Source organism: Oncorhynchus gorbuscha, unplaced genomic scaffold (assembly GCF_021184085.1).
Source record: "Oncorhynchus gorbuscha isolate QuinsamMale2020 ecotype Even-year unplaced genomic scaffold, OgorEven_v1.0 Un_scaffold_2274, whole genome shotgun sequence".
NCBI classification, from domain to species: domain Eukaryota; kingdom Metazoa; phylum Chordata; class Actinopteri; order Salmoniformes; family Salmonidae; genus Oncorhynchus; species Oncorhynchus gorbuscha.
The window spans coordinates 11457-39422 of NW_025746829.1; the positions used below are offsets into that span (position 1 = coordinate 11457).

Below are 27966 nucleotides of genomic sequence, written 5' to 3' on the forward strand. Positions count from 1 at the left end.
TGTTCATTGTAATCTGTTTTCCATCGTAGTTGAACCCAACAGTCAACTGTTGGGTTAATAGTATATTTTATGTCAATAGAGTAGCAATACATTTCCTGTTGCAGTAACTTATTATACAAGTGGATTAGGGTCACTTTACAATCTGATTGGTTAAGGATCAGTTTTCAGCTGATTTTCAAAATAAATTTGGAATTTTAAAAAAATGTGGGGGAACTCATTCTGTGTTGTCTATTTTATATAATATTTCAGTCTCAACAGAAAAGGTCACGACACAAACGTTGGGAAAATCCAAATCATTTTACTGGAAAAATATAATTAAAAAGACACATGAATAACAGACGATCCTTACAACAGCTGTATACAACAACCCCCAATGATCCTCTAGCTAGCACTACACTGACAAAGTCTGGTCGGACTTTCACACAGGCTCTGCATCCCAAATGGCACCCTACTCCCCATCTAGCACACTACTTGTCAAAAGTAGTGATCTATATAGGGAATAGGGTGTCATTTGTGACAAGTACTAGGACCGGAGTTCAGAAGTCATCAAGGTGACACATCTAACTGGCATATTCACACTCCCCAGTAGCTTTAACAGCTACGGAAACCAAAAGCCTCCGATTCCCACAACAAACATTCAGCTGAACAGAACAGGAACCGACACATTGGTAGGGTCAGATCCAGGGTCGCGTGGTGTGTCTCTGGATTAAGGGGTCAGTCTGAGTCCCCCTCTGCTGTGACCCCTATGGCTCCTACAGCTCCAGCCAGCTCCTCCTCGCTGCCTTTCAGACGATCACCTGGACACACACACACACACACACACACACACACACACACACACACACACACACACACACACACACACACACACACACACACACACACACACACACACACACACACACACACACACACACACACACACACACACACACACACACACACACACATCTACACTTCAGAAAAGGGTGTAGCACAAAATACAAAGGATCTGATATTGGCGTAGAGGAGACATAACTGTAGTGCCCAAGCTGCTGCCACCATGTATTCTTCATTGTCTTTAGCTCCTACCATGTTTATCATTTCACAACAAAACACCTGGAACGGCCCATTTTAGACCGTTTACAGCCCCTCCAGACTGAATCTATCCCATGGTGCTTTCTGATGGAATATGTGGGCCGAAGCCAAATCTATTCTGAGAATGTAGATCACAGGAAGAGTAGAGGAATCACATCAAGCCTCCCTGGACTCTGGAATCCACAGAGCAATTAGTCACTAACTCTATGTTCAGACCAGTCATATATAGTCTGATACAGTCAGACCAGTCATATATAGTCTGATACAGTCACTAACTCCATGTTCAGACCAGTCATATATAGTCTGATACAGTCAGACCAGTCATATATAGTCTGATAAAGTCAGACCAGTCATATATAGTCTGATACAGTCACTAACTCCATGTTCAGACCAGTCATATATAGTCTGATACAGTCAGACCAGTCATATATAGTCTGATACAGTCAGACCAGTCATATATAGTCTGATACAGTCCCTAACTCCATGTTCAGACCAGTCATATATAGTCTGATACAGTCACTAACTCCACGTTCAGACCAGTCATATATAGTCTGATACAGTCAGACCAGTCATATAGTCTGATACAGTCACTAACTCCATGTTCAGACCAGTTATATAGTCTGATACAGTCACTAACTCCACGTTCAGACCAGTCATATATAGTCTGATACAGTCAGACCAGTCATATATAGTCTGATACAGTCCCTAACTCCATGTTCAGACCAGTCATATATAGTCTGATACAGTCCCTAACTCCACGTTCAGACCAGTCATATATAGTCTGATACAGTCCCTAACTCCACGTTCAGACCAGTCATATATAGTCTGATACAGTCAGTACCTCCATGTTCAGACCAGTCATATATAGTCTGATACAGTCAGACCAGTCATATAGTCTGATACAGTCACTAACTCCATGTTCAGACCAGTCATATATAGTCTGATACAGTCACTAACTCCATGTTCAGACCAGTTATATAGTCTGATACAGTCCCTAACTCCACGTTCAGACCAGTCATATATAGTCTGATACAGTCAGACCAGTCATATATAGTCTGATACAGTCAGACCAGTCATATATAGTCTGATACAGTCAGACCAGTCATATAGTCTGATACAGTCAGACCAGTCATATATAGTCTGATACAGTCACTAACTCCACGTTCAGACCAGTCATATATAGTCTGATACAGTCAGACCAGTCATATATAGTCTGATAGTCACTAACTCCACGTTCAGACCAGTCATATATAGTCTGATACAGTCAGACCAGTCATATATAGTCTGATACAGTCACTAACTCCACGTTCAGACCAGTCATATATAGTCTGATACAGTCACTAACTCCACGTTCAGACCAGTCATATATAGTCTGATACAGTCACTAACTCCACGTTCAGACCAGTCATATATAGTCTGATACAGTCCCTAACTCCATGTTCAGACCAGTCATATATAGTCTGATACAGTCAGACCAGTCATATAGTCTGATACAGTCACTAACTCCATGTTCAGACCAGTCATATATAGTCTGATACAGTCCCTAACTCCACGTTCAGACCAGTCATATATAGTCTGATACAGTCCCTAACTCCACGTTCAGACCAGTCATATATAGTCTGATACAGTCAGACCAGTCATATATAGTCTGATACAGTCAGACCAGTCATATAGTCTGATACAGTCACTAACTCCATGTTCAGACCAGTCATATATAGTCTGATACAGTCACTAACTCCATGTTCAGACCAGTTATATAGTCTGATACAGTCCCTAACTCCACGTTCAGACCAGTCATATATAGTCTGATACAGTCAGACCAGTCATATATAGTCTGATACCAGTCATATATAGTCTGATACAGTCAGATGTTCAGACCAGTCAGTCTGATACAGTCAGACCAGTCATATATAGTCTGATACAGTCACTAACTCCACGTTCAGACCAGTCATATATAGTCTGATACAGTCAGACCAGTCATATATAGTCTGATACAGTCAGACCAGTCATATATAGTCTGATACAGTCACTAACTCCATGTTCAGACCAGTCATATATAGTCTGATACAGTCACTAACTCCATGTTCAGACCAGTCATATATAGTCTGATACAGTCACTAACTCCATGTTCAGACCAGTCATATATAGTCTGATACAGTCACTAACTCCACGTTCAGACCAGTCATATATAGTCTGATACAGTCAGACCAGTCATATATAGTCTGATACAGTCACTAACTCCACGTTCAGACCAGTCATATATAGTCTGATACAGTCACTAACTCCACGTTCAGACCAGTCATATATAGTCTGATACAGTCACTAACTCCACGTTCAGACCAGTCATATATAGTCTGATACAGTCAGACCAGTCATATATAGTCTGATACAGTCACTAACTCCACGTTCAGACCAGTCATATATAGTCTGATACAGTCACTAACTCCATGTTCAGACCAGTCATATATAGTCTGATACAGTCAGACCAGTCATATATAGTCTGATACAGTCACTAACTCCATGTTCAGACCAGTCATATATAGTCTGATACAGTCACTAACTCCATGTTCAGACCAGTCATATATAGTCTGATACAGTCACTAACTCCACGTTCAGACCAGTCATATATAGTCTGATACAGTCACTAACTCCATGTTCAGACCAGTCATATATAGTCTGATACAGTCAGACCAGTCATATATAGTCTGATACAGTCACTAACTCCACGTTCAGACCAGTCATATATAGTCTGATACAGTCACTAACTCCATGTTCAGACCAGTCATATAGTCTGATACAGTCAGACCAGTCATATATAGTCTGATACAGTCACTAACTCCATGTTCAGACCAGTCATATATAGTCTGATACAGTCAGACCAGTCATATATAGTCTGATACAGTCACTAACTCCATGTTCAGACCAGTCATATATAGTCTGATACAGTCACTAACTCCATGTTCAGACCAGTCATATATAGTCTGATACAGTCAGACCAGTCATATATAGTCTGATACAGTCACTAACTCCATGTTCAGACCAGTCATATATAGTCTGATACAGTCAGACCAGTCATATATAGTCTGATACAGTCAGACCAGTCATATATAGTCTGATACAGTCAGACCAGTCATATATAGTCTGATACAGTCACTAACTCCATGTTCAGACCAGTCATATATAGTCTGATACAGTCAGACCAGTCATATATAGTCTGATACAGTCACTAACTCCATGTTCAGACCAGTCATATATAGTCTGATACAGTCACTAACTCCACGTTCAGACCAGTCATATATAGTCTGATACAGTCACTAACTCCACGTTCAGACCAGTCATATATAGTCTGATACAGTCACTAACTCCACGTTCAGACCAGTCATATATAGTCTGATACAGTCCCTAACTCCATGTTCAGACCAGTCATATATAGTCTGATACAGTCAGACCAGTCATATAGTCTGATACAGTCAGACCAGTCATATATAGTCTGATACAGTCACTAACTCCATGTTCAGACCAGTCATATATAGTCTGATACAGTCAGTAACTCCATGTTCAGACCAGTCATATATAGTCTGATACAGTCAGACCAGTCATATATAGTCTGATACAGTCAGACCAGTCATATAGTCTGATACAGTCACTAACTCCATGTTCAGACCAGTCATATATAGTCTGATACAGTCACTAACTCCATGTTCAGACCAGTTATATAGTCTGATACAGTCCCTAACTCCACGTTCAGACCAGTCATATATAGTCTGATACAGTCAGACCAGTCATATATAGTCTGATACAGTCAGACCAGTCATATATAGTCTGATACAGTCACTAACTCCACGTTCAGACCAGTCATATATAGTCTGATACAGTCAGACCAGTCATATATAGTCTGATACAGTCACTAACTCCACGTTCAGACCAGTCATATATAGTCTGATACAGTCACTAACTCCACGTTCAGACCAGTCATATATAGTCTGATACAGTCACTAACTCCACGTTCAGACCAGTCATATATAGTCTGATACAGTCACTAACTCCATGTTCAGACCAGTCATATATAGTCTGATACAGTCAGACCAGTCATATATAGTCTGATACAGTCACTAACTCCACGTTCAGACCAGTCATATATAGTCTGATACAGTCACTAACTCCATGTTCAGACCAGTCATATATAGTCTGATACAGTCAGACCAGTCATATATAGTCTGATACAGTCACTAACTCCACGTTCAGACCAGTCATATATAGTCTGATACAGTCAGACCAGTCATATATAGTCTGATACAGTCAGACCAGTCATATATAGTCTGATACAGTCACTAACTCCACGTTCAGACCAGTCATATATAGTCTGATACAGTCACTAACTCCACGTTCAGACCAGTCATATATAGTCTGATACAGTCACTAACTCCACGTTCAGACCAGTCATATATAGTCTGATACAGTCAGACCAGTCATATATAGTCTGATACAGTCACTAACTCCATGTTCAGACCAGTCATATATAGTCTGATACAGTCAGACCAGTCATATATAGTCTGATACAGTCACTAACTCCATGTTCAGACCAGTCATATATAGTCTGATACAGTCAGACCAGTCATATATAGTCTGATACAGTCAGACCAGTCATATATAGTCTGATACAGTCACTAACTCCATGTTCAGACCAGTCATATATAGTCTGATACAGTCACTAACTCCACGTTCAGACCAGTCATATATAGTCTGATACAGTCACTAACTCCAGTTCAGACCAGTCATATATAGTCTGATACAGTCACTAACTCCATGTTCAGACCAGTCATATATAGTCTGATACAGTCAGACCAGTCATATATAGTCTGATACAGTCACTAACTCCATGTTCAGACCAGTCATATATAGTCTGATACAGTCACTAACTCCATGTTCAGACCAGTCATATATAGTCTGATACAGTCACTAACTCCACGTTCAGACCAGTCATATATAGTCTGATACAGTCACTAACTCCATGTTCAGACCAGTCATATATAGTCTGATACAGTCACTAACTCCATGTTCAGACCAGTCATATATAGTCTGATACAGTCAGACCAGTCATATATAGTCTGATACAGTCACTAACTCCAGTTCAGACCAGTCATATATAGTCTGATACAGTCACTAACTCCATGTTCAGACCAGTCATATATAGTCTGATACAGTCAGACCAGTCATATATAGTCTGATACAGTCACTAACTCCATGTTCAGACCAGTCATATATAGTCTGATACAGTCAGACCAGTCATATATAGTCTGATACAGTCACTAACTCCATGTTCAGACCAGTCATATATAGTCTGATACAGTCACTAACTCCATGTTCAGACCAGTCATATATAGTCTGATACAGTCAGACCAGTCATATATAGTCTGATACAGTCACTAACTCCATGTTCAGACCAGTCATATATAGTCTGATACAGTCAGACCAGTCATATATAGTCTGATACAGTCACTAACTCCATGTTCAGACCAGTCATATATAGTCTGATACAGTCACTAACTCCATGTTCAGACCAGTCATATATAGTCTGATACAGTCAGACCAGTCATATATAGTCTGATACAGTCACTAACTCCATGTTCAGACCAGTCATATATAGTCTGATACAGTCAGACCAGTCATATATAGTCTGATACAGTCACTAACTCCATGTTCAGACCAGTCATATATAGTCTGATACAGTCAGACCAGTCATATATAGTCTGATACAGTCAGACCAGTCATATATAGTCTGATACAGTCAGACCAGTCATATATAGTCTGATACAGTCACTAACTCCATGTTCAGACCAGTCATATATAGTCTGATACAGTCAGACCAGTCATATATAGTCTGATACAGTCACTAACTCCATGTTCAGACCAGTCATATATAGTCTGATACAGTCAGACCAGTCATATATAGTCTGATACAGTCACTAACTCCATGTTCAGACCAGTCATATATAGTCTGATACAGTCAGACCAGTCATATATAGTCTGATACAGTCAGTAACTCCATGTTCAGACCAGTCATATATAGTCTGATACAGTCAGACCAGTCATATATAGTCTGATACAGTCAGACCAGTCATATAGTCTGATACAGTCACTAACTCCACGTTCAGACCAGTCATATATAGTCTGATACAGTCACTAACTCCACGTTCAGACCAGTCATATATAGTCTGATACAGTCCCTAACTCCATGTTCAGACCAGTCATATATAGTCTGATACAGTCACTAACTCCATGTTCAGACCAGTCATATATAGTCTGATACAGTCAGACCAGTCATATATAGTCTGATACAGTCACTAACTCCATGTTCAGACCAGTCATATATAGTCTGATACAGTCAGACCAGTCATATATAGTCTGATACAGTCACTAACTCCATGTTCAGACCAGTCATATATAGTCTGATACAGTCACTAACTCCATGTTCAGACCAGTCATATATAGTCTGATACAGTCAGACCAGTCATATAGTCTGATACAGTCACTAACTCCACGTTCAGACCAGTCATATATAGTCTGATACAGTCACTAACTCCACGTTCAGACCAGTCATATATAGTCTGATACAGTCAGACCAGTCATATATAGTCTGATACAGTCACTAACTCCACGTTCAGACCAGTCATATATAGTCTGATACAGTCAGACCAGTCATATATAGTCTGATACAGTCACTAACTCCACGTTCAGACCAGTCATATATAGTCTGATACAGTCACTAACTCCATGTTCAGACCAGTCATATATAGTCTGATACAGTCAGACCAGTCATATATAGTCTGATACAGTCACTAACTCCATGTTCAGACCAGTCATATATAGTCTGATACAGTCACTAACTCCACGTTCAGACCAGTCATATATAGTCTGATACAGTCACTAACTCCACGTTCAGACCAGTCATATATAGTCTGATACAGTCACTAACTCCATGTTCAGACCAGTCATATATAGTCTGATACAGTCAGACCAGTCATATATAGTCTGATACAGTCACTAACTCCACGTTCAGACCAGTCATATATAGTCTGATACAGTCACTAACTCCATGTTCAGACCAGTCATATATAGTCTGATACAGTCAGACCAGTCATATATAGTCTGATACAGTCACTAACTCCATGTTCAGACCAGTCATATATAGTCTGATACAGTCAGACCAGTCATATATAGTCTGATACAGTCACTAACTCCATGTTCAGACCAGTCATATATAGTCTGATACAGTCACTAACTCCATGTTCAGACCAGTCATATATAGTCTGATACAGTCAGACCAGTCATATATAGTCTGATACAGTCACTAACTCCATGTTCAGACCAGTCATATATAGTCTGATACAGTCAGACCAGTCATATATAGTCTGATACAGTCACTAACTCCATGTTCAGACCAGTCATATATAGTCTGATACAGTCAGACCAGTCATATATAGTCTGATACAGTCAGACCAGTCATATAGTCTGATACAGTCACTAACTCCACGTTCAGACCAGTCATATATAGTCTGATACAGTCACTAACTCCATGTTCAGACCAGTCATATATAGTCTGATACAGTCCCTAACTCCATGTTCAGACCAGTCATATATAGTCTGATACAGTCACTAACTCCATGTTCAGACCAGTCATATATAGTCTGATACAGTCAGACCAGTCATATATAGTCTGATACAGTCACTAACTCCATGTTCAGACCAGTCATATATAGTCTGATACAGTCAGACCAGTCATATATAGTCTGATACAGTCAGTAACTCCATGTTCAGACCAGTCATATATAGTCTGATACAGTCAGACCAGTCATATATAGTCTGATACAGTCAGACCAGTCATATATAGTCTGATACAGTCACTAACTCCATGTTCAGACCAGTCATATATAGTCTGATACAGTCAGACCAGTCATATATAGTCTGATACAGTCACTAACTCCATGTTCAGACCAGTCATATATAGTCTGATACAGTCACTAACTCCATGTTCAGACCAGTCATATATAGTCTGATACAGTCAGACCAGTCATATATAGTCTGATACAGTCAGTAACTCCATGTTCAGACCAGTCATATATAGTCTGATACAGTCAGACCAGTCATATATAGTCTGATACAGTCAGACCAGTCATATAGTCTGATACAGTCAGACCAGTCATATATAGTCTGATACAGTCAGACCAGTCATATATAGTCTGATACAGTCAGACCAGTCATATAGTCTGATACAGTCAGACCAGTCATATATAGTCTGATACAGTCAGACCAGTCATATATAGTCTGATACAGTCACTAACTCCATGTTCAGACCAGTCATATATAGTCTGATACAGTCAGACCAGTCATATATAGTCTGATACAGTCAGACCAGTCATATAGTCTGATACAGTCAGACCAGTCATATATAGTCTGATACAGTCAGACCAGTCATATATAGTCTGATACAGTACAGTCAGACCAGTCATATATAGTCTGATACAGTCACTAACTCCACGTTCAGACCAGTCATATCTGGTCCCAGCATAACATCCACTGTATTTAATACAATAACAAACTGACGGATAAGTTCAGCGATGGCCTTCTGTGTTCTCCTCTCCAGCTTCTCCAGCTTCTTCGCCACGTCTCGTTTCAAATCCCTTCAATCAGAAACAGGATATTAGACCACAACAACAAGGCATACGGAAATTAACCAAGAATTAGACTTGTTCTACTCTGAAGTATAACGTCTTAGTGAAAATGTCTTACCAGTCAGGCTTCCTGGGGGCTAGGTTGGCCAAATCCTACGGAGGAAATATGATCACATGTATTTAAAATGGTGGAAACTTAACATGAACACTAATCAAAACAGCAGGCTATCTACTAACTGATCACAGAGGGCTTTGCATATCTGAACTATTTAAAGATCACCAACTTACCACTTCTTCAATGACCGACTCTGGGCTTTGCATATCTGAACTATTTAAAGATCACCAACTTACCACTTCTTCAATGACCGACTCTGGGCTTTGCATATCTGAACTATTTAAAGATCACTAACTTACCACTTCTTCAATGACCGACTCTGGGCTTTGCATATCTGAACTATTTAAAGATCACTAACTTACCACTTCTTCAATGACCGACTCTGGGCTTTGCATATCTGAACTATTTAAAGATCACTAACTTACCACTTCTTCAATGACCGACTCTGGGCTTTGCATATCTGAACTATTTAAAGATCACTAACTTACCACTTCTTCAATGACCGACTCTGGGCTTTGCATATCTGAACTATTTAAAGATCACTAACTTACCACTTCTTCAATGACCGACTCTGGTTTCCCTGCATCTAGCTGCTCCTTCACTTTCTCCTCCACTGGAACAACACAAAGCATGTCTTATGTACAGCTGCATCCTGTAGTAGTTACAGCACCAGTCAAAGGTTTAGACACACCGACTCATTCAAGAGTTTCTCTTTATTTTTTACATTGTAGAATAATAGTGAAGACATCAAAACTATGAAATTACACATATGGAATCATGTAGTAACCAAAAAAAGTGATAAACAAATCTAAACATATTTTTAAAATGTTAGGTTCTTCAAAGTAGCCACCTTTTGCCTTGATGACAGCTTTGCATACTCTTGGCATTCTCTCAACCAGTTTCACCTGGAATGCTTTTCCAACAGTCTTGAAGGAGTTGCCACATATGCTGAGCAATTGTTGGCTGCTTTTCCTTCACTCTGTGGTCCAACTCATCCCAAACCATCTCAATTGGGTTGAGGTCGGGTGATTGTGTGGGCCAGGTCATCTGATGCAGCACTACATCACTCTCCTTCTTGGTCAAATAGCCCTTACACAGCCTTGAGGTGTGTTGGGTCATTGTCCTGTCGAAAAACAAATGATATTCCCCACTAAGCCCAAACCAGATGGGGTGGCGTATGGCTGCAGAATGCTGTTGTAGCCATGCTGGTTAAATGTGCCTTGAATTCAAAATAAATCACTGACAGTGTCACCAGCAAAGCACCATAACACCACCTCCTCCATGCTTCACGGTGGGAACCACACATGCAGAGCTCATCCGTTCACCTACTCTGTGTCTCACAAAAACACAGCGGTTGGAACCAAAAATCTCAAATTTGGACTCATCAGACCAAAGGACAGATTTCCACCAGTCTAATGTCCATTGCTCGTGTTTATTGGCCCAATCAAGTCTCTTCTTCTTATTGGTGTCCTTTAGTAGTGGTTTCTTTACAACAATTCGACCATGAAGGCCTGATTCACACAGTCTCCTCTGAACAGTTCATGTTGAGATGTATCCGTTACTTGAACTCTGAAGCATTTATTTGGGCTGCAATTTCTGAGGGTGGTAACTCTAATGAACTTATCCTCTGCAGCAGAGGTAACTCTGGGTCTTCCTTTCCTGTGGCGGTCCTCATGAGAGCCAGTTTCATCATAGCGCTTGATTGTCATTTCTCTTTGCTTATTTGAGTTGTTCTTGTCATAATATTGACTTGGTCTTTTACCAAATAGGGCTATCTTCTGTATACCACCCGACCATGTCACAACTGAATGTCTCAAACACACTAAGAAGGAAAGAGAACCCACAACTTAACAAGGCAGACCTGTTAATTGAAACTGTCTTCTTCAATGCCAAGAGTGTTCAAAGCTGTCATCAAGGCAAAGGGTGGCTACTTCGAATAATCTCAAATATAACATATATTTTCATTTGTTTAACACTTTTTTGGTTACTACATGATTCCGTAGGTGTTATTTTAAAGTTTTGTAGTATTCAGTATAAATAGTCAAAATAAAGAAAAATGAGTAGGTGTCCCCAAACTTTTGACTGGTACTGTATGTACTCAACATCCTCACCACAGCAGTGCCTTCCCCAAGCTATTCTCTGGAGATAACTCCTCATCACTTCAGATGTCTCACCTGAAACAGGCTTGGCCTTGGGCACCTGTCTCTCCTTCAGCTCTTCATCCTCTGGGGTGTAGTTCCTCAGCTTCAGCTCTCTACTCAACACAAAACATGGCTTTAGTGCTGTGCATTGCTTTATACCCATAAGCTATACCATAAACAGGTGTGTGAGAGAGAGAGTATGGTAAAGCACCAGGTGGTGGCAGTGTAGCCACATGTTTTAGGTCCTACTACAGAACCAGCTGAGGAGAGGAGACAGTCTACAGGCCTAAACTACATGTATTAGGTCCTACTACAGAACCAGCTGAGGAGAGGAGACAGTATACAGGCCTAAACCACATGTATTAGGTCCTACTACAGAACCAGCTGAGGAGAGGAGACAGTCTACAGGCCTAAACCACATGTATTAGGTCCTACTACAGAACCAGCAGAACCAGCTGAGGAGAGGAGACAGTCTACAGGCCTAAACTACATGTATTAGGTCCTACTACAGAACCAGCTGAGGAGAGGAGACAGTCTACAGGCCTAAACCAAGGTCCCTACAGAACCAGCTGAGGAGAGGAGACAGTCTACAGGCCTAAACCACATATTAGGTCCTACTACAGAACCAGCTGAGGAGAGGAGACAGTCTACAGGCCTAAACCACATGTATTAGGTCCTACTACAGAACCAGCTGAGGAGAGGAGACAGTCTACAGGCCTAAACCACATGTATTAGGTCCTACTACAGAACCAGCTGAGGAGAGGAGACAGTCTACAGGCCTAAACCACATGTATTAGGTCCTACTACAGAACCAGCTGAGGAGAGGAGACAGTCTACAGGCCTAAACCACATGTATTAGGTCCTACTACAGAACCAGCTGAGGAGAGGAGACAGTCTACAGGCCTAAACCACATGTATTAGTGCCTACTACAGAACCAGCTGAGGAGAGGAGACAGTCTACAGGCCTAAACTACATGTATTAGGTCCTACTACAGAACCAGCTGAGGAGAGGAGACAGTCTACAGGCCTAAACCACATGTATTAGGTCCTACTACAGAACCAGCTGAGGAGGAGACAGTCTACAGGCCTAAACCACATGCATTAGGTCCTACTACAGAACCAGCTGAGGAGAGGAGACAGTCTACAGGCCTAAACCACATGTATTAGGTCCTACTACAGAACCAGCTGAGGAGGAGACAGTCTACAGGCCTAAACTACATGTATTAGGTCCTACTACAGAACCACCTGAGGGACCTGAGGAGAGGAGAGAGTCTACAGGCCTAAACTACATGTATTAGGTCCTACTACAGAACCAGCTGAGGAGAGGAGACAGTCTACAGGCCTAAACCAAACACAGCTACAGTTTGTCATCTCTGGAGGTTACTATACCAGTCAGGGAATAAGGCCTCCCTTTATTCTGCTGAACACATCTCATTAGTATTCTCCATCTGCTCAATGGGTCTGTCTCCAGCACAGCAGATAACAGCTGAGGAGAGAGCTGGTGTCCCACATGCTACGATAGATTGTCATCGATCATTTTTTAAAATGGTATTTTACCTTTATTTAACGAGGCAAGTCAGTTAAGAACAAATTCTTATTTTCAATGACGGCCTGGGAACAGTGGGTTAACTGCCTGTTCAGGGGCAGAACGACAGATTTGTACCTTGTCAGCTCGGGGATTTGAACTTGCAACCTTTCGGTTACTAGTCCAACGCTCTAACCACTAGGCTACCCTGCCGCCCCAAGGGCCCTCTTGGTGGAATTCTTAGCGAGCTTGGGTGACATCTCTGTAGGATAGACGGTTTGAGCCCAAAGACAGGAGAAAACCTAACCTTCAATGTATGCATCCCAAATCACCCTATTCTCTATATAGGGCCCTGGTCAAGAGTAGTGCACTATATAGGAAATAGTGCACTATTGGGAACACAGCCTGAGAACATGACTTTGAATAGGGATTCCTCCAGAGGGAGTGAACAGTGATTGGAGCATGGATCAGTGTTGAAAGGGGGACACCTAGTCAGTTGTACAACTGAATGCCTTCAACTGAAATGTGTCTTCTGCATTTAACCATCTGAATCAGAGAGGTGCAGAGGGCTGCCTTAAACATCCACGTCTTCGGCGCCCGGGGAACACTGGGTTAACTGCCTTGTTCAGGGGCAGAGCAATAGATTTTAACCTCGTCAGCTCTGGGATTCGATCCAGCAACCTTTCGGTTACTGGCCCATCGCTCTAACCACTAGTTGAGATATAGGCTATAAGGTAGCTGGAGGAGATAGCAGAGAGTCTGTTGGGGATAGGTCTGAGTGTTGAGATGTAGGCTAGGTTAGTTGGAGGAGACAGGGATAGGTCTGGGTGTTGAGATGTAGGCTAGGTTAGCTGGAGGAGACAGGGATAGGTCTGAGTGTTGAGATGTAGGCTAGGTTAGCTGGAGGAGACAGGGATAGGTCTGGGTGTTGAGATGTAGGCTAGGTTAGCTGGAGAAGACAGGGATAGGTCTGGGTGATGAGATGTAGGCTAGGTTAGCTGGAGGAGACAGGGATAGGTCTGGGTGATGAGATGTAGGCTAGGTTAGCTGGAGAAGACAGGGATAGGTCTGGGTGATGAGATGTAGGCTAGGTTAGCTGGAGGAGACAGGGAGGTGTTCAGATGTAGGTCTGGAGGAGACAGGGATAGGTCTGGGTGTTCAGATGTAGGCTAGGTTAGCTGGAGGAGACAGCAGAGGGCCTGTTGGGGATAGGTCTGGGTGTTGAGATGTAGGCTAGGTTAGCTAGAGGAGACAGGGATAGGTCTGGGTGTTGAGATGTAGGCTAGGTTAGTTGGAGGAGACAGGGATAGGTCTGGGTGTTGAGATGTAGGCTAGGTTAGCTGGAGAGACAGAGAGGGGGATAGGTCTGGGTGTTGAGATGTAGGCTAGGTTAGCTGGAGGAGACAGGGATAGGTCTGGGTGTTGAGATGTAGGCTAGGTTAGCTGGAGGAGACAGCCTGTTGGGGATAGGTCTGGGTGTTGAGATGTAGGCTAGGTTAGCTGGAGGAGACAGGGATAGGTCTGGGTGTTGAGATGTAGGCTAGGTTAGCTGGAGGAGACAGGGATAGGTCTGGGTGATGAGATGTAGGCTAGGTTAGCTGGAGAAGGATAGGTCTGGGTGAGATGTAGGCTAGGTTAGCTGGAGGAGACAGGGATAGGTGTTCAGATGTAGGCTAGGTTAGCTGGAGGAGACAGGGATAGGTCTGGGTGTTCAGATGTAGGCTAGGTTAGCTGGAGGAGACAGCAGAGGGCCTGTTGGGGATAGGTCTGGGTGTTGAGATGTAGGCTAGGTTAGCTAGAGGAGACAGGGATAGGTCTGGGTGTTGAGATGTAGGCTAGGTTAGTTGGAGGAGACAGGGATAGGTCTGGGTGTTGAGATGTAGGCTAGGTTAGCTGGAGGAGACAGCAGAGGGCCTGTTGGAGATAGGTCTGGGTGTTGAGATGTAGGCTAGGTTAGTTGGAGGAGACAGGGATAGGTCTGGGTGTTGAGATGTAGGCTAGGTTAGCTGGAGGAGACAGAAGAGAGCCTGTTGGGGATAGGTCTGGGTGTTGAGATGTAGGCTAGGTTAGCTGGAGGAGACAGGGATAGGTCTGGGTGTTGAGATGTAGGCTAGGTTAGCTGGAGGAGACAGCAGAGAGCCTGTTGGGGGTGAGGCATCTATCAGAGTTAGCAGTCAACCAACAGGCAGGTCAATACTTGTGTGGATCCAGGCTGGAATGCTGACATACTCTGGTCCACCACAGCTCAAAGCAGTCAGCTCAGAGCTACAGTGCATTCGAAATGTATTCAGATCCCTTGACATTTTCCACTTTGTTACGTTACAGCCTTATTCTAAAATTGATCAAGTAATTGTTTTCCCTCATCAACCTACACACAATTCCCCGTAATGACAAAGCGAAAACAGGTTCGCAAATATATTAAGAATTAAAAACAGAAATACCTTATGTAAGTATTCAGAACCTTTGCTGTTAAACTCTAAATTGATCTCAGGTGCATCCTGTTTCCATGGATCATCCTTCAGATGTCTCTACAACTTGATTGGAGTCCACCTGTGGTAAATTCAACTGATTGGACATGGAAGGGAACACACCTGTCTATATAAGGTCCCACAGTTGACAGTGCATGTCAGAGCAAAAACCAAGCCATGCGGTCGATGTAATTGTCCGTAAAGCTCCGAGACAGGATTGTGTCGAGGCACAGATCTGGGGAAAGGTACCAAAACATTTCTGCAGCATTGGAGGTCCCCAAGAACACACTGACCTCCATCATTCTTAAAAATTGAAGCAGTTTGGAACCACCAAGACTCTTCCTAGAGCTGGCCGCCCGGCCAAATTGAACAATCAGGGGAGAAGGGCCTTGGTCAGGGAGGTGACCAAGAACCCGATGGTCACTCTGACAGAGCTCCATAGTTCCTCTGTGAAGATGGGAGAACCTTCCCGAAGGACAACCATCTCTGCAGCACTCCACCAATCAGGTATTTATGGTAGAGTGGCCAGACAGAAGCCACTCCTTAGTAAAAGGCACAAGACAGCCCGCTTGGAGTTTGCCAAAGGCACCTAAAGGACTCAGACCATGAGAAACAAGAGTGCCTGAATACCAAGCGTCACTTCTGGAGGAACCCTGGCACCATCCCTACGGTGAAGCATGGTGGTGGCAGCATCAGGCTGTGGGGATGTTTTTCAGCGGCAGGGACTGGAAGACTAGTCAGGATCAAGGGAAGATGAACAGAGCAAAGTACAGAGAGATTCTTGATGAAAACCTGCTGGAGAGAACTCAGGACCCCAGACTGGGGCGAAGGTTCACCTTCCAACAGGACAACGAAGGAGTGGTTTGGGGACAAGTCTCTGAATGTCCTTGAGTGGCCCAGCCAGAGCCCAGACTTGAACCTGATCGAACATCTCTGGAGAGACCTGAAAATAGCTGTGCAGCAACGCTACCCATCCAACCGGACAGAGCTTGATAGGATCTGCAGAGAAGAATAGGAGAAACTCCCCAGATACAGGTGTGTTAAGCTTGTAACATCATATCCAAGAAGACTTGAGGCTGTAATCACTGCCCAAGGTGCTTCAACAAAGTACTGAGTAAAGGGTCTGAATACTTATGCAAAACATGATATTTCCGTTTTTTCCTTTTAATAAACTTACCAACATTTCTTCAAACCTGTTTTTGCCTTGTCATTATGGGGTATTGTAAGCTGATAAATTGGTAAAAATAAATAAATAAAACCTTAAGAAAAAGGCTGTAATGTAATAAAATGTGGAAAAAGTCAAGGGGTCTGAATACTTTCAGAATGCACTGTACTTTCCATGGACCTACAGTAGCGTAGCAGTAACCTATAGACTGGCCCTAGTTGTCAGAACATGGGAGAAAACAGAACTGTTCACAATCAGCCTACATGAAAGCAACAGGAAGTCATGGAGGACAACCACGTCTGCTGCATTACAGCCATCTTGGTCTTTCGCTGTTCTGCAATCTGAGCTCCCATGCAATTTTAATAACTACATAGCTGGTCACAAGATATTGTCTCAGAAGACTAACAGAGGGGTGGAAAAAAACATGTTGCAAGTAGCAAAGTGTTTGTACCCAGCGTCCATACCACGGCCAGTACTGTTCCACTCTCTTCAGAAGTACTTCCTGAGTTTGACCCACAAAACAAAACACACAAACCCAGGCTGGCTGCATCCCACACGGCACCCATAGGGATCTTATCAAAAGCAGTGCACTAAATAGGGCATAGTGTGTCATTTGGAACGCAGTAGAGGGATTTGCAATGGCCAGCCTGTGAGTGCACTGCCAGCCCAGTGCTGCCTGGACTATCATTAAACATAAACAATGGAAAAAAGAGTCTGTCGTGTGGGAGGAAGAGAGAGATGGCTGCTTTTGTTCCTGCAGCTGACTGGGCTCTGTGTTTCAGCTGCAGGATATTTGTGCAGCTATTGTTTAACACAGGACAACTACTCCAGCCCAGAGTAAACACTGAACACAGGACACCTGACTGGGAGGATGAGGTGCATTGGGAGACCTTGGTCTAATTCACGATAGGCACCCATCTGGAACAAAAAACTGACTGATTACCTGAAGGACAACCTGAAATTGTCCAACATGAAATGCTTGTTTTTGTTTTCCGTACTAATGAAAAGGAGAAACTAACCTGTGTCGCTCCTCTTCAGCTTCCTCCTCGGCCCGGTCCCTCTTCCTGTCTGGTTCCCCGTCCTCTCCATCTCTCACCTGTCAGGTGACAAACACCGGGCTATTAAAAGGTGACAAAACACCGGGCTACTGAGGTGACAAAACACCGGGCTACTGAGGTGAGGTGACAAAACACCGGGCTACTGAGGTGACAAAACACCGGGCTACTGAGGTGACAAAACACCGGGCTACTGAGGTGACAAAACACCGGGCTACTGAGGTGACAAAACACCGGGCTACTGAGGTGACAAAACACTGGGTAACAGTGGGCATTTAGCAGAGCTGTTAGCAGCACTGCTACTAAAATCATGGCCGCCACTGCAAAATAATTTAAATAAATAATTATGTACTTTTTAGGATGGTCAAATGTTTTCAATGTAAACTTAAAATCACTAAAACCAGATATAAAGTATGTAGAAAAGATAAATGGACCTAATATATATATTATATGTACACTACCATTCAAAAGTTTAGGGTCACTTAGAAATGTCCTTCTTTTTGAAAGAAAAGTACATTTTTGTCCATTAAAGTATCAAATTGATCAGAAATACAGTGTAGACATTGTTAATGTTGTTAATGACTATTGTAGCTGGAAACAGCTGATTAAAAAAAAAATGGAGTTTCTACATAGGCCCATTATCAGCAACCATCACTCCTGTGTTCCAATGGCACGTTGTGTTAACTAATCCAAGTTTATCATTTGAAAAGGCTATTTGATCATTAGAAAACCCTTTTGCAATTATGTTAGCACATCTGAAAACTGTTGTTTGATTAAAGAAGCAATAAAACTGTCCTTTAGACTAGTTGAGTATCTGGAGCATCAGCATGTGGGTTTGATTACAGGCTCAAAATGGCGTGAAACAAAGGACTTTCTTCTGAAACTCGTCAGTCTATTCTTGTTCTGAGAAATGAAGGCTATTCCATGCGAGAAATTGCCAAGAAACTGATGATCTCTTACAATGCTGTGTACTACTCCCTTCACAGTACAGCGTAAACTGACTCGAACCAGAATAGAAAGAGGAGTGGGAGGCCCCGGTGCACAGAGGACAAGTACATTAGAGTGTCTAGTTTGAGAAACTGACGCCTCACAAGTCCTCAACTGGAGGCTTCATTAAATAGTACCCGGAAAAACACCAGTCTCAACGTCAACAGTGAAGAGGCGACTCCGGGATGCTGGCCTTCTAGGCAGAGTTGCAAAGAAAAAGCCATATCTCAGACTGGCCAATAAAAAGAAAATATTAAGATGGGCAAAACAACAGACACTGGACAGAGGAATATTGGAAAAAAGTGTTATGAACAGACAAATCTAAGTTTGAGGTGTTTGGATCACAAAGAAGAACATTCATGAGACCCAGAAAAAATGGTAGAGAAGTGCTTGACGCCATCTGTCAAGCATGGTGGAGGCAATGTGATGGTCTGGGGGTGCGTTGGTGGTGGTAAAGTGGGGGATTTGTACGGGGTAAAAGGGATCTTGAAGATGGAATCGCTCCATTTTACAACGTCCCGTACACAGCACTTAATTGGAGCCAATTTCCTCCTTCAACAGGACAATGACCCAAAGCACAACTCAAAACTATGCAATAACCATTAAGGGAAGAAGCAGTCCGCTGGTATTCTGTCTGTAATGGAGTGGCCAGCAGTCACTGGATCTCAACCCTATTGAGCTGTTGTGGGAGCAGCTTGACCGTATAAGAAGTACCCATCAAGCCAATCCAACTTGTGGGAGGTGCTTCAGGAAGCATGGGGTGAAATCTCTTCAGATGACCTTAAATTGACAACTAGAATGCCAAAGGTCTGCAAGGCTGTTATTGCTCCAAATGGAGGATTCTTTAACAAAAGCAAAAGTTTGAAGGACACTATTATTATAATTAAAAACAAAAACATTATTTATAACCTTGTCAACATCTTGACTATATTTCCTATTCATTTTGCAACTAATTCATGTATGTTTTCATGGAAAACAAGGACATGTCTAAGTGAAGCCAAACGTTTGAACAGTAGTATGTATGTATGTATGGATGTACAGTGGGGCAAAAAAGTATTTAGTCAGCCACCAATTGTGCAAGTTCTTCCACTTAAAAAGATGAAAGAGGCCTGTAATTTTCATCATAGGTACACTTCAACTATGACAGACACAATGAGAAAAAAAATCCAGAAAATCACATTGTAGGATTTAATGAATTTATTTGCAAATTAAGGTGAAAAATAAGTATTCATGTGACAAATACTGCCACAAGACAGGAGTTAGTACAATTAGCCAGGCCACAAGACAGGAGTCAGTACAACTAGCCAGGCCACAAGACAGGAGTCAGTACAACTAGCCAGGCCACAAGGCAGGAGTCAGTACAACTAGCCAGGCCACAAGACAGGAGTCAGTACAACTAGCCAGGCCACAAGACAGGAGTCAGTACAACTAGCCAGGCCACAAGACAGGAGTCAGTACAACTAGCCAGGCCACAAGACAGGAGTCAGTACAACTAGCCAGGCCACAAGACAGGAGTCAGTACAACTAGCCAGACCACAAGACAGGAGTCAGTACAACTAGCCAGCCACAAGACAGGAGTCAGTACAACTAGCCAGGCCACAAGACAGGAGTCAGTACAACTAGCCAGGCCACAAGACAGGAGTCAGTACAACTAACCAGGCCACAAGACAGGAGTCAGTACAACTAGCCAGGCCACAAGACAGGAGTCAGTACAACTAGCCAGGCCACAAGACAGGAGTCAGTACAACTAGCCAGGCCACAAGGCAGGAGTCAGTACAACTAACCAGGCCACAAGGCAGGAGTCAGTACAACTAGCCAGGCCACAAGACAGGAGTCAGTACAACTAACCAGGCCACAAGACAGAGTTAGTGGTTCCCTGTATGAAAACATGTCACCATAAAACATACACATGTAAACAAAAAGAAGAAGTGATGTTTTTTAAATTTTTATATCAGACGGTTGTTGACCGTGACCCAAGTCACAAAGCATAACAATGAGGACTAGCAGGCCTCCTCCCAGTCCTGCATTTTCCTGGAGAGGCTTCCTGTCCACCAGCTGGAACAATCAAAACGGACTCATTCTCCAGTACAGTACAACAATCACATGCTGCAGGAATGTCAACAGCCGTTCATCAAGAATAGCCAGGCTGCTGGGACAAGCCCACTACGGGGCTGTCACTGGCTGGCTCAGCCAAACAGACTGAAGGACATTCCCCGATTGTGTTGCAAATGGCCACCTATTCAACAGAGCCCCGGTCAAAAGTAGTGCACTATATAGGGCGTAGGGTGCCATTTGGGAGGGAGACCAAGTCTTAACGGCCAAAACTGTGGCTTGCTTGAACAACAACAGATGTAGTGTCATTTGGAGGACGTTTGCTGCAGTAGAACAAAATACCAATGTAAACAAAGGGCCTGAGGGTCAAGGAGGAAGATGTAAAGTGGACTTTGGTTGTGTTGGTCGCACTCACACACACTGGTAGACTACATACAGTGTGTGTGTGTGTGTGTGTGTGTGTGTGTGTGTGTGTGTGTGTGTGTGTGTGTGTGTGTGTGTGTGTGTGTGTGTGTGTGTGTGTGTGTGTGTGTGTGTGTGTGCGTGCGTGCGTGCGTGCGTGCGTGCGTGCGTGCGTGCGTGCGTGCGCGTGTGTGTGTAACTGATAAAAATCCAAACTCTTTTAGGCGAGGGGCCTATCCCTAGTAGGGAAACACTGGTGCCGTATTATGTAGCTATAAGTTGAGGAGCCATGATGACTAGCTAAATGTCGAGGGGCCATACTGAACAGAGCATCTGCCAGCTAGCTAGCTACAAAGAAAAAAAGTGTGATGATATAAAATGCATTGTAGGATACAAATGGGATCATCACACGGAGTTCTCACTACCTAAGAGCTCCATCTTGAATCACTCCTGAGACGCCCTCTAGTTTGGGACCGTATCAGCACAGAGGAACGCCCAACTGGGTTCTGTTATATGGAGGCGGAGTTGAGGTGATATCTGGTCGCGGATTGGGTAGAACAACAACATGTAGTCACCATCAGTCAATTGTAGTAAAAAATGTTCCATTCTGAAAAGGCTGTTACATTCTGTTACCTATGTTAGTCCTGTACAACTACAGTCCTTCTGCAGGGTGCTGAGGTGTATACCTTCAATACAAACTTGACATTTTTTCACGTACTATGCAAACTGAGATTCAATTGGGCTATCCGGGATCCTCAGGACGTCCCTACCCTAAACCCTAACCATTTAAAAAGTTCAGTTCAAAATGGGGACCCAATGGACCCAATTGAATCTTAGCTTACATAGTACGAGCAACAAGGGAAAAGTCGGTTTAAAGTATGAATTTCATCACCCGGCAGAAGGAATGTGGTTGTACATAGAGACTAACATATTAGAGACTAACATAGGGACTAACATATTAGAGACTAACATAGGGACTAACATATTAGAGACTAACATAGGGACTAACATATTAGAGACTAACATAGGGACTAACATATTAGAGACTAACATAGGGACTAACATATTAGAGACTTAACATAGGGACTAACATATTAGAGTAAAACCAAATGCATGCTTTTCAACCGATCGCTGCCTGCACCCGCATGCCCGACTAGCATCACCACCCTGGATGGTTCCGACCTTGAATATGTGGACATCTATAAGTACCTAGGTGTCTGGCTAGACTGCAAACTCTCCTTCCAGACCCACATCAAACATCTCCAATCGAAAATCAAATCAAGAGTCGGCTTTCTATTCCGCAACAAAGCCTCCTTCACTCACGCTGCCAAGCTTACCCTAGTAAAACTGACTATCCTACCGATCCTCGACTTCGGCGATGTCATCTACAAAATGGCTTCCAACACTCTACTCAGCAAACTGGATGCAGTCTATCACAGTGCCATCCGTTTTGTCACTAAAGCACCTTATACCACCCACCACTGCGACTTGTATGCTCTAGTCGGCTGGCCCTCACTACATATTCGTCACCAGACCCACTGGCTCCAGGTCATCTACAAGTCCATGCTAGGTAAAGCTCCGCCTTATCTCAGTTCACTGGTCACGATGGCAACACCCATCCGTAGCACGCGCTCCAGCAGGTGTATCTCACTGATCATCCCTAAAGCCAACACATCATTTGGCCGCCTTTCGTTCCAGTACTCTGCTGCCTGTGACTGGAACGAATTGCAAAACAAAAAAAATAAAAAAAATATAAAAAAATAGCTGAAGTTGGAGACTTTATCTCCCTCACCAACTTCAAACATCAGCTATCCGAGCAGCTAACCGATCGCTGCAGCTGTACATAGTCTATAGGAAAATAGCCCACCCATTTTCACCTACCTCATTCCCATACTGTTTTTTATACTGTTTTTATTTATTTATTTTTCTGCTCTTTTGCACACCAATATCTCTACCTGTACATGACCATCTGATCATTTATCACTCCAGTGTTAATCTGCAAAACTGTATTATTCGCCTACCTCCTCATGCCTTTTGCACACATTGTATATAGACTGCCCATTTTTTTCTACTGTGTTATTGACTTGTTAATTGTTTATTCCATGTGTAACTCTGTGTTGTCTGTTCACACTGCTATGCTTTATCTTGGCCAGGTCGCAGTTGCAAATGAGAACTTGTTCTCAACTAGCCTACCTGGTTAAATAAAGGTGAAATAAAATAAAAAATAAAATAAAGAGACTAACATAGGGACATGTAAGGGTTTTCAGCATTGACACTTTTACAAGAATTGACTGATGGTGGCTCAATGTTGTTAAATCAATTTGTCACATGACTGGTAAACATCCTAGACCCACTTCCATTTGCTTACCACCCCAATAATCTACAGACAATGCCATCGCACTGCCCTATCCCATCTGGACAAGAGGAATACCTATGTCAGACCACTCATTGGCTATAGCTCAGCCTTCAACATCATAGTACCCTTTAAGCTCATCATTAAGCCCGGGCCCTGGGTCTGATCACGGCCCTGTGCAACTGGTTCTTGGCCGCCCCCAGGTGGTGAAGGTAGGAAACACCACTTCACTGATCCTTAACACAGGGGCCCCACAAGGGTGCGTACTCAGCCCCCTCCTGTACTACCTGTTCACCCTACTGCGTGGCCATGCACGCCTCCAACTCAATCATCAAGTTTGCAGACGTCAACAGTAGTAGACCTGACTACCAACAATGACGAGACCGCCTACAGGGAGGAAGTGAGGACCCTGGCGGGGTGGTGCCAAGATAATATAACCACTCCCTCAAGAAAACGAAGGAACTGATCACAGACTTCAGGAAACAGCAGAGGTGCACGCCCCTATCCATATCGACTGGACCGCAGTGGAGAAGGTGGAAAGCTTCAAGTTCCTTGGCTTCAAGTTGCAAATCTCCAAGTTGCTTAACTTGGGGCGGCAGGTAGCCTAGTGATTAGAGCGTTGTACTAGTAACTGAAAAGTTGCTGACGAGGTAAAAGTCTGTTGTTCTGCCCCTGAACAAGGCAGTTAACCCACTGTTCATAGGCCGTCATTGAAAATAAGAATTTGTTCCTAACTGATTTGCCTAGATAAATAAGATTTCTTTTAAATAGCAATAAAAATACATCACTGACAATCTGAAATGGTCCACCCATGCAGACAGTGTGGTGATGAAGGCACAGCAGCGCCTCTTCAATCTCAGGAGGCTGAAGAAATGTAGCTTGGCCCCTAAGACTCTCAGAACCTTTTACATATGCACAATTGAGAGCATTATGTCGGGCTGTATCACCGCCTGATACGGCAACTGCACCGCCCACCACCACAGGGCTCTCCAGAGGGTGGTGAGGTCTGCCCAACGCTTCACCGGGGGCACACTACCTGCCCTCCAGAACATCTACAGCACCCGATGTTACAGGAAGGCCAAAAATATCATCAAGGACATCAACCACCGAGCCACTGCCTGTTCACCCCGCTATCATCCAGAAGGCGAGGTCAGAACAGGCGCATCAAAGCTGGGCCCGAGAGACTAAAAAAGCTTATATCTCAAGGCCATCAGACTATTAAATAGCCATCACTACCCGGTTACTCAACCCTGCACCTTAGAGGCTGCTGCCCTATATAGATAGACATGGACACATTGGCCACTTTAATCATGGAACACTAGTCACTTTAATAATGTTTACACACTGCTTTACTCATCTCATATGTGTATATTGTATTCTATTCTACTGTATTTTAGTCAATGCCATGCCAACATTGCTCGTCCTAATATTTATATATTTCTTAATTCCATTCTTACTTTTAGGTTGTGTGTATTGTTGTGAATTGTTAGATACTACCTGTTGGAGCTAGGATCACAAGCATTTTGCTACACCTGCAATAACATCTGCTAAATATGTGTTTCCAATACAATTTGATGGTTCCAGACTTGGTGCATTGGTACCGCTTGCAGTGCGGTAGCAGAGAACAGTCTATGACTTGGGTGGTCTGACAATTTTTAGGGGCTTCCTCTGACACCGCCTGGTATAGAGGTCCTGAATGGCAGGAAGCTCGGCTCCAGTGATGTACTGGGCCATACGCAATACCCTCTGTAGCTCTTAGAGATGTGGACAGCGAGTAACTTGAAGCTCTCAACCCGCTTCACTACAGCTCTGTCAAAATGAATGGGGGTGTACTTGGCCCTTCTGTTTCCTGTAGTACACGATCAGCTCCTTTGTCTTGCTGACATGCAGGGAGCGGTTGTTGTCCTGGCACCACACTGTCAGGTCTCTGACCTCCTCCCTATAGGCTGTCTCATAGTCGTAGGTGATCATCTGCCGTGTCATCAGCAAACTTAATGATGGAATTGGAGTCGTGCTTGGCCACGCAGTTGTGGGTGAACAGGGAGTACAAGAGGGGACTAAGCATGCACCCCTGAGTAGCCCACGAGTTGAGAGTCAGCGTGGTAGATGTGTTGTCTACTCTCACCATCTGGGGCGGCCCGTCAGGAAGTCCAGGATCCAGTTGCAGGTGTTAAGTTCCAGGATCCTTAGCTTAGTGATGAGCTTGGAGGGCACTATGGTGTTGAACGCTGCACTGTGACATTAGTCAATGTATTCTCACATGAACAGACTGCGTCATCTGTGGATCTGTTGGGGGTATGCGGGTGGAGTGGGTCCAGGGTGTCTGGGATGATGGTGTTGATGTGAGCCATGACCAGCCTTTCAAAAACATATCATGGCTACAGATGTGCTTACTAAGGGGCAATAGTCATTTAGACAGGTTGTTGCTGGGGGCGATGGTCATTTAGACAGGTTGCTGCTGGGGGCGATGGTCATTTAGACAGGTTGTTGCTTGGGGCGATGGTCATTTAGACAGGTTGTTATGGTCATTTAGACAGGCTGGGCGATGGTCATTTAGACAGGCTGTTACTTGGGGCGATGGTCATTTAGACAGGCTGTTGCTTGGGGCGATAGTCATTTAGACAGGCTGTTGCTTGCAAATCCCATGACCAGTTATCAAAACAACCCAGCGAGAATAAAGTTGAGAATTCTCAGCTAATATCAACAGTCGATTAATGAACTAACATGTTTGAGTAAATTATCCCATCATAGCTAGCTAGCTAATTTCACCATCAGTTCACAACTAGCATAGCAAGCTAAATACAGACAGCTAGTTAGCTAGCCTAGTAGTTATCTAACTAGTTAACCATGTAGAATCTGTTATTTGAGCTTCCAGTTAATCCGTTCTGCACAGCTAACGTTATCTAGCTGTGTACATTTCAAACGAATGTCAAGAGCAATGCTGTGTGTAACTAGCTCCTGTTCTTTCCATCAGCTAGCTAACGTTACCTAGCTAACTCAAACAGCAGGTAGCGAGCTAGCTAATTCTATGTTTGTACTGTTTACACCACAGACATTGTTATTGCTGGGTGATACTCACTTGAAGTTGTCGACCTCTCAAAGCTTTAAGTCTTTCTTTCCTTTTTAATGCTTGTTCCTGCAGTGAACCAACCGACTGCTCCATTTTTGTTTCACGTTGTGTTGTCGTGGTTCGGAAATCGATTCATAGGACTAGCTAGTAGCTACTCTCAAAGGTTTAGCAGCGAGTGCTGAGCGCATCGATTCATGGCCTGAATATCTGAGCAAATAGGCAGGCTACTGGGGCCTACTGTATTAAATGATGTGCAAAATGATAACACACTAATATCATAAGAATATCTTATAAAATATGTATTTTTTTAAACCTATGCATTTCCTAGAGAAAAAGTAGAAGGCAAAATTATATCAAATTATAAGGCTGAAAAGCCTGCAATGTTACAGGACATCATGATCAACAATCAGGCCTCTATAATGTTTTTTGAAAATAAAAATCAAAACATCATACAACATTGGGCAAATATGCAGGGGTGCAAAAAAGAAACATTTCATTTGATCTTGGAAGGCTTTTTATTTGAAATAAGTCGTGGTTCAGTTGAACCTGGTCAACCAGTCGACTGCCTGCCCCTCTCCCAGACTTTAATTGGCTCAATGGAAATTCTGTCAATCTCTAGTGAATCTTTGTTTTCATTTCAACAGCTTTCCACTTGTGATGTGCAGGACGTCTTTCACAAGATTGATGATAAAAAACATCCACTGGGGCTGATTTGCTTGATCCTTTCTTGTTGCAGCTTTCTGCTCCTCTGAATGCAGAATAACAACTATTATTTTTAACCTTACAATTATTCCTGGTACAATTCCCAGGGTCTGGAAGGTGGCCCATATACTCATCCACAAAGATGGTGATCTCCATCTTCATTGAACAAAGATGGTGATCTG

General features: G+C 43.2%; 1 protein-coding gene across 1 annotated transcript; it reads right to left on the reverse strand.

The window, feature by feature from the left end:
* Positions 1-278: 278 nt before the first annotated feature.
* Positions 279-27266, reverse strand: LOC124025538 (coiled-coil domain-containing protein 12-like). Its single transcript, XM_046338922.1, has 7 exons — positions 27092-27266; positions 18183-18259; positions 12039-12118; positions 10416-10477; positions 9868-9902; positions 9682-9758; positions 279-797 (listed from the first exon to the last, which is right to left on the reverse strand). The coding sequence occupies exons 1-7, from the start codon at positions 27173-27175 to the stop codon at positions 715-717; spliced, it is 498 nt and encodes a 165-aa protein (XP_046194878.1). The 5' UTR covers positions 27176-27266; the 3' UTR covers positions 279-714.
* Positions 27267-27966: the final 700 nt, after the last annotated feature.